Source organism: Chiloscyllium punctatum, chromosome 45 (genome assembly GCF_047496795.1).
Source record: "Chiloscyllium punctatum isolate Juve2018m chromosome 45, sChiPun1.3, whole genome shotgun sequence".
NCBI classification, from domain to species: domain Eukaryota; kingdom Metazoa; phylum Chordata; class Chondrichthyes; order Orectolobiformes; family Hemiscylliidae; genus Chiloscyllium; species Chiloscyllium punctatum.
Window position 1 is genome coordinate 63493790 of NC_092783.1, and position 8980 is coordinate 63502769.

Below are 8980 nucleotides of genomic sequence, written 5' to 3' on the forward strand. Positions count from 1 at the left end.
TGTGCCCTACAGTCCCCTGGTCAGGTCAGGTCACTCGTAAATATCACAAAATGCAGTGCTCCTCTGACTAACCCTGATGTAGGAGTTGAGTTGTAGATCTTCAAGAATTTTTTTCTCCACCTTGTATATGGCATAAGTAGTTTTGTAAACCAGTACTAACATTAGCGGTATAACTCCTTTTGATTTCAGGTGTGGATCTGCTGCTGTGGGGGAACTTACCAGATACAGAAGATGAAGAGACTGTATTTAACTTATCTGAAGAAGAGTGTATCAGATGATGAAAAAATCAACAGCTTCTACATGTTGGCTTTGTTTTGTTTTAAATATAAACCTACTTTGTCATCATGTCAATTTTCTAAACACTTTAGAATCTGCAGCATGATGATTTAACTGCAGTTTGTGAGCTGGAGCCAGCTTGTTTGAAGTTCTTTACAGCAGAGAAGGATGTGAACATTCTCACCCTGCAAGTTGTTAAATGAACACGAGGCAGGATTGGTGAAGTGCTGTTTGATGCTTTGCAGTTTTTGAGACAATTGTGTCAGACCCTACTGAAGACTTCTGCCTATAATTCAACACGAACACACTGGACAGGCCGTGCACAGCTCATACCAGATTTCACAATAGCTGTAACTGACAACTGTGGTTGTGTATGGTGTAACATTGGGGTTGGGTTAATCTCTACCTCTCCTCTACATTTTATTCTCAATAATCCATCTGATGTGAAAGCTGTATTTTTGGAAGGCAACCTATTTGCACTTAAAGAAGGCAAAGATTGTTTTTATAAGGTAGCAAAGCAGGAATTCCTACTTCTTTCAAGCAATTTCCCTGGGAATAATGTTACTGGCTATATTTAATTGCTCTTAATGTTTAAGTTGGAGTTATTTCTGAAGGGGAGCTTATGCTGAATGAAACCCTCTTATCAATGATGGGCATGCAATGCTCAGACTCTGCTGGCCTTGCATTTCAGACGTAGCTAATCAGCTTAATTGTGGCTAAATATTTGTATATTAGGGTACTCTTGCAAAGGAATGAAATATGTGATAAATATGTTCCATGTCTGTCCTCCTTTCCAGATCACAGCATATGTGGACAGACTGTAACAGTGAAGTTTTAATGTCATCTGTTTGCATTTTGGCTTTTAAGTTAAATTTCAAACATAAACTGTCCTGTACTGCAGTGTACTCCAGTAAAACAGGAATTGCTGAGCAATGAGGAAGGGCCACAGCAACACCCTTTTGGCCACAGACACTGATTTTATTAAGAAACATCTTGAATAAAATCAGTTTTCTATTCAAAGTTTGAATTTCTGACTTGAATTAAACAGACACATGACATACTAATGCAATTCCTAGATTCTGTTCAGTAGCCACCAATAATACTTAGACTTCATCGGTATGATTGTGTGGATCAATGTTTTCAGCAGTAAGACTGATATACCCCTGCTCTCCACAGAACACGGTTAGATGCTCCTTGATCTTTGCCAGGGTAAGCCCCTCTGCAGCTGTTTGTTATTCATTGGATTGCTTTTTTTCTGGCCTGGAGTGATTATTTCATTTGGTACTGCTGATTGTGAAAGCAATTCTCCTCTTGACAATGTTGCTGATATTTCCACAATGCTGAAACCTGACATTCTTTTTTAACAGGCAAACAAGGAAGTAGAGCCCTCATAATGACCAAAAATCATTCACAATCATTGCTTTTCCTCATAATTTTAACAAATGCATAATGATTAAAATCCATATGCACACACTGGGCAAATCTAATCCTCGAGATCACCAGCCCAGTGACAGTGACCGTCATTTCTTTCCAGTTACTTATCAAAAATGCAATTTAGCTATGTTTGATGCTCTTTGAAAATGTAGTGAACATTATTGGAATTCCTTTTTAGAAGAATGCTTCTTCATTTGGTTTCTTACACAAACAGAAAGATTTGCTGACAAGTAAGAATACACTCTGGAAATTATAGTGAAATTCTGTGTGTGCACCCTGCTAGGCTTATGGGTTAAAATATAGTTAGTTATGCAAACCATTAAAGGGTGGCTGCTCCAAACGGAGTGCTGTCCCTTCAGAGAGCATGGAAACAGACCATTCAGTCCAACTTGTCCATGCTGATCAGATATCCCAACCCAATCTAGTCCCATTTGCCAGTACTTGGCCCATATCCCTCTAACCCCTTCCTATTCATATTCATATATCCAGCAGCCTTTTAAATGCTGTAATTATACCAGCATCGACCACTTCCTCTGGCAGTTCATTCCATAACATACCACTGTGAAAAAGTTGCCTCTTTGGGTCCCTTTTATATCTTTCCCGTCTCACCCTAAACCTATGCAGTCTAGCTGTAGACTCCCCCACCACAGGAAAAGACCCTGTCTATTTATCCTATGTCACCCATGATTTTATAAACCTCTACGGTCACCCTTCAGTCTCCGATGCTCCAGGAAAAACAGCCCAACTGATTCAGCCTCTCCCGAAAGCTCGAACCCTCCAACCCTGGCAACATCCTTGTAACTCTTTACTGAATCCTTTCAAGTTTCACAATATCCTTCCAATTGGAAGGAGACCAGAATTGTATGCAATATTCCAAAAGTGGCCTAACTACTTGAAGCCATGAAGATCGCATATAATTTACGCATAAACCTATCATAAATATTTTGCAGGCTATTTAAGAATTCTGTATGAGAATTTAGTTAGCTGCCAAATCAATTTGTGTTAATTGTACTTTGCTTTACAGTTTTCCAAAATGTTCATGCATTTGTCAAAGCTTTCTAGTTCCCAGGCCAGCCACCAAATTGGAAATCAGGTGCACTCCCTTGGCTTTTTGAAATGTGGATTTGGCTGATTTCAGTACCTTGTGGGTTTCTGTGCATGTCAAGTTTTCTTCTGTCTTCACAACTACAATGGGTTGGTGAAGGAGTAATAGCTTTTTGAATATTCACTTGAAACAAAGTACCATTCAATTTAATATTGAAAAATTTGGGTGAAATTAAAGGCTGTATAATCTCTAAATGCTTTTTATCAGCTCTATTCAACAGCATTTACTAATTTTTCCAGACATCTTGAGTAAGAATGATAATTTGCCAGCTGCAGAGATCATAAGCTCCAGGCTTGACTTCCTGGTCTATGCTGAGCCAGTCCAGTTGTAGAAATGTTATTAGTGATCACTACAGAATTATATGTGGGGATATCAGCCAAACTTCTTTTTCCCTGATTGCTACTCAGCAAGAACCCCTTCAAGCATAGTGTAGAGGTGCATTATTGCACTTCTAGTAAAATAACCAACTGCTACTTACTGTCTGGACTTAATGGAGAATGATAATGGGACGATCACCAGTCAATTAATCAGTTCCGTTGAAGTTTCCAATAGAGACAGGTGAAAATTAGTGCCAAAAATACCCCTCTAGATTCCGAAATTGGCACATGTTCAATGTCTCATCAGTTGCTTAAACCAACCAAATTGCAATCCTACATACAGTTACAATTTGCACAAAGCTAATCCAATATATGAAATCGGCAGTGACATGCCAATGAATTCTTGTTAGCAATGTCTGTTTGTTCTTTTACTGATCTTGTTTGAAATGAAGGAAATTCTTACATTTCATTTTTGTGTCAGGATTTTTCTGTTGGATTGAATTGAAGTAAGGGGAAAATAAACCTCTGCTGGTACTCTGGATAATGAGTGAATTGGAGGTATAAGAGTGGAAATGATTGCTATTTAGTGATGTGATATTCTGTTTATATTGTGTAAATATATTTTTTATTTTTCTGGTTTGAGTGTGTATTTGGAGCTAGTATTCCACATGAACAGCATTGACCTGTGTGTACACTGGCCACTAAGACAAAAATAAAACCATAGACATTTCAGATGTTGTTCTAGACACTCACATTTTTTTCTGGCTGTGCTAAACATATAAATATAGGTACGAGAGACAATGACTAAGCTGTAATGGATTGAAAAGTGCAAGAATACACTTACTGTAAATTGTTTCTAACAATATATTCCATATGGCAAAACAAGTATGAGTGAAATGTCTACAATTTCAGGGAGAGTTCCAATATTAAACAGCTTAATTATTTTCAAGAGGGCTTTCAAATCCTTCTTAACATTTTGCATGATAGCAAAAGGAAATCACAAGGTGAGTATTACATTTCAATTAGTCTTTCCAATATGTTAAGAATTGTTTTATATTACCAAAGGTTTTCTACTATAGGGATAATTTATTCTTCTAATTCAGAAAGTTTGTGCATTGATCTGCAGCGAATCCACCAATATTGGAAGAAAGAGAGGTCAAGATAACTGTTAGTGGATGCCTTTTAACGTTTTATACTAGAAAATTGTTCTGATGAAACATTAATCTGATTTTCTTCATGCTGCATGCCCCCCATAATCACTGATGCTGACATGTTTCCATTTTCTGTCTTTTTATTTCTGATTTTTGCTGCCCTACTTTAAATAAAATACAGTGTTCCTTTGTGAGAGTCTGTACTCAGAGCTTTGTGGTTTCTTCTGGTTTACTTTGTAGTTATATTCATTCTGTAGAAACAGAACATTTTATAAATTAACCTTTCTTTTCTAAAATACACCGATTTTTGCTGGAAATTTAAGTAAAGTGTATTTGTACTCCAAAGCTTGAGTATTGTTGACCTAGTCAATTTCCCCCTTCCCTGCTCTTTTGACAGCCCCCACCCCCACACACCCTTGTATTACACAGACATCTAGTGCAATAACAGAAGTTGCTGGAGAAACTCAACAGATCTGGTAGCAACTGTAGAGAGAAAACGGATATAATCTTTCGGATCCAGTTACTGTACTTGGCTAGAGGGTGCAAAAGAAGTTTACCCGCATGTTGCCTGTATTGGAGTGCATTAGCTAAAAGAGGAGGTTGGACAAACTTGGATTGTTTTCACTAGAGTGTCAGAGGCTGAGGGGCAATCTGATAGAAGTGTATAATGTTATGAGGGGGGTAGATAGGGTGGATATTCAGTCTTTTTTCTCAGGATGGAAATGTCAAATACTAGGGGGCACAAGTTTAAGGAGATAAGACCATAAAACATAGGAGTGGAAGTAAGGCCATTTGGCCCATCGAGTCCACTCCACCATTCAATCATGGCTGATGGGCATTTCAACACCACTTACCCGTACTCTGTCTGTATCCCTTAATTCCTTGCAAGATTAAGAATTTATCAATCCCTGCCTTGAAGACATTTAATGTCCCGGCCTCCACTGTGTTCCATGGCAATGAATTCCACAGGCCTACCGCTCTCTGGTTGAAGAAATGTCTCCTCGTTTCCGTTCTAAATCGACCCCTTCTAATTCTAAGGCTGTGCCTATGGGTCCTGGTATCCCCACCTGACGGAAACAAATTCCCAGAGTACACCCTTTCTAAGCTATGCGTTATCTTGTAAGTTTCTATTAGATCTCCCCTCAACCTTCTAAACTATAATGAATACAATCCCAGGATCCTCAGCCATTCATCATATGTTAGGCCTACCATTCCAGGGATCATCCATGTGAATCTCTGCTGGACATGCTCCAGTGCCAGTATGTCCTTCCTGACATTTGGGACCTAACCAGAGCTTTATAAAGTCTCAGTAGCACATCGCTGCTTTTACATTGCAACCCTCTTGAGATAAATGACAACATTACACTCGCTTTCTTAACCACGGACTCAATCTGCAAGTCAACCCTAGAGTGTTGATGTGCAAGGCAACAGTTTTACACAAAGGATGGTAGGTGCCTGGAACATGCTGCCAGGGGAGGTGGTCGAAGCAGATACAATAGCAATGTTTAAGAGGCACTTAGACAGACACATGAACAGGCAGGAAATAGCTGCAGATCATATGCAGGCAGATGGGATTAGGTTAGAATTGCATCATGGTCAGTGTAGACATGGTGGGCTGAAAGGCCTTTTCCTGTACTGTTCTGTTTTGTTCATAACTTGCTCATAGTGTAACTTGAACTCCTAGCCAGTTGCTTAATTTGCGCTCCTTATTTTTTTTGTGTGGATATGATGGTAGAATCATCAACAAATGCATTCTCCATTTCTGATTTGTTCTTACTGAAAAAGTAATGACTGGTATAGTTGCTGTAATTTATTTAAAGGCTTCATAGCAAACATTGATTTGTAGATTGAACTGTTGTTGTTCAATATTGTTTAATCTAAATTATTGCACACATTAAGCAGCTTGTTTTCTTCCTTGGATAGGGCGTGTGTTTCTCTGGTAAGGCTGATATTTGTTGTCTATCCCTAATTGCCCATGAGCTGAATGGTTTACTAGGCCATGTCAGAGGGATGTTAAGAGTCAAAAACATTGTTGTGTATCTGGACTTCTATCCAGACCAGACCAGCTAAGGAAGGCAAATTTTCTTCTCTTCAGGACATCATTGACATTATTGGGGTTTTATGATGAAAATTGTTACATTTTCACAATTAACCTAGCTGTTAATTCCAGACTTTTTAAACTGAATTCAACTTTTCCATCTGCTATGGTGGGTTTTGAACCCTTGTGCCCAGAATATTAGCTTGGAGTTTTGGATTACTCCTGCTGTAATGTCTTTACCATCATCCCCAAATGGACCAGCCAATGCTGTAAAACGTGAAGCACTTTTAAAAGAAAATCCTCACAGACTGTGGACCTTCAGCAGCTAATATATAAAATAATTCAGATACTATTTTGTTATTCATTTAACTTAATCACATTTTATAGTTTCCAGTGGTAATCTAGCCATATCTCCTCAATTCTTTGCAACTTGCATTCCACATTCTTCCAGTAGTGTCCTACACAGCTGCACCTCTTCCTCTGAAATCATGTTAGAGTTAGAGAGTCATAGTTGTAAAGCATAGAAACAAGACCCTTTAGTCCATCCAGCCAGAAATCAGTCATTTTGTCCAATTGGTCTGCGTGGGCTGTTATGTTTCTATTTTTTTAAACTACTAACCACCACCTGTCATCACTTATATAGCCAATTAAATGGCTACAAGGAAAGCCCACCATGGGCAACATAAGCCATTAAAAGTGAGGGGAGGGAGGGAGACAGAGAAGGGACCAAATCAAAGTGGAGTTGGATGAAGAAGGGGCCTATTTTTGTTTTTTTAAATTCAATTCAAATTCCACCATCTGCTACAACAGGATTTGAACCCAGGGCCCCAGAAGATTTGCCTGCATCTCTGGATTAGTAGCTCAGTGAGAAGACCTCCCCACCCATGGTTCTGCTTTATTATTTTCTAATCAACCTATTCAGGGATGTTGTTACACACCTCTGAACAAGTGGGACTTGAAGCTGGATCTCTTGGTTTGGAGATAGGAACACTACCATTGCCGTGAGAGCTGGACTCTGCTTTGTTTCTTTATCTTCTACCCAGAAGTGATATCACAGGGGGGTCTGTTATGAAACTTTTTAATTAGCCTATTTTTTTCTAATCAACCTGTTCAGAAATGTTGTTATTACATGTGTCTGGAGCAGTTAGGGCTTGAATTCTGGACTTCCTGGTCCAGGGATAGGGATACTATCACTGTACCACAAGAGGGTCTGGTGTCCCAATAGGTTGGTGTTGGCTCTTACATTTCTATTGAAGCATCTTTACCCTTTTCATCTCACCCGACCAGCACATTGTTAACCTTAAGAGTGTAGTATAAAGGGGAAATAAAATGTTAATAGTGATAACGTAGATGATGATGCCTCTCTGACATTAGTCATATGCTATCAAGACTTGAAGCAGTGATGAGTGGAAGCACTGTAATTTTTTTTTCAGAACTTTGAATCCCTACAGTGTGGAAACAGGCCCTTCGGCCCTGCAAGTTCACACCGACCCTCCGATTAGTAACCCACCCACACCATTCCCTTATTTCTCTACATTTCCCCTGACTAATGCACATAACACTACAGGCAATTTAGCATAGCCAATCCACCTAACCTGCACATCTTTGGATGAAATCTGAGAGCTATAATCAGTTTTCTGTACAGCAAAAAGACTTCACAGGTAGAGGCAGAGACACAGTTGACTGAGAAGGGAAAGTTGAGCAGGTTCAAGACTGCATTACAGATGTCAAAGCCCAGAGCCATGTTAGGGAGAATCTGTGGCAATGTGATGATGCAAGGCTCAAGGCCATGGAAACAGCAGAACCTGCACAAAGCAGTGGCCATTGGACAGTTTTCAAACTTGCATCAAATTACACTTAACCTAAATGTCAGAGAATACAATTCAATTTTTTCGAAACACAAAACCAATATACAATGGATGCTGGACCTCTGAAATAAAATCAAAGATGCTGGAAATACTCAGCATTCTGCAGAGAGAAACAACATTAATATTTCATGTTTTTAAACCTTTCTTCAGAAAAGTGATGAACGATCATAGACCTGAAATGTTTACACTGGTTGGTGTAATCTTATTCTGGTATAATTGCAACAAGCCCCTCTAAATCCAATATGTTCATTGTAATCCAGCTGTAGCCAAACCAGGGTTTTGTGTAGCTGAAGCAGAAATTCTACATAGTGTATTATAGTCCTTTAGGTATAAAAGTCAGCATTTTGTTAGTTTCTCGATTATTTTTACAAGGACAGCAAATCCCTGACCCATCACTATTTCCAATTTTTCATCACTTAGAAATAACCTGTTTTATCATTTTTGGGTCCAAAGTAGACAACTTCACATTAGTCTACATTTAAATCCATTCTCAAGTGTTTGTCCATTCACTTAATCTGTCAGTAGCTCTCTAATTTTATACTTCCTTTACACGGCATAAAGTACTAGGTAAAAACAATGACTGCAGATGCTGGAAACCAGAGTTTAGATTAGAGTGGTGCTGGAAAAGCACAGCAGATCAGGCAGCATCCAAGGAGCTTCGAAATCGACGTTTCGGGCAAAAGCTCTTCATCAGGAATACAGGCAGAGTGCCTGAAGGGTGGAGAGATAAATGAGAGGAGGGTGGGGGTGGGGAGAAAGTACCATAGAGTACAATAGGTGAGTGGGGGAGG

General features: G+C 39.1%; 1 protein-coding gene across 3 annotated transcripts in view; it reads left to right on the top strand.

Moving 5' to 3' along the window:
* The window catches only part of LOC140467511 (protein FAM72A), a 30470-nt gene extending 26608 nt beyond the window's left edge, over positions 1 to 3862 (top strand). For all 3 annotated transcript variants that reach the window (XM_072563936.1, XM_072563934.1, XM_072563935.1), the window contains one exon: positions 190 to 3862. In XM_072563936.1, coding sequence (XP_072420037.1) covers positions 190 to 278 — 89 coding nt within the window. In that variant the 3' untranslated portion in view covers positions 279 to 3862. The remainder of the gene's footprint in view (positions 1 to 189) is intronic.
* Positions 3863 to 8980: the final 5118 nt, after the last annotated feature.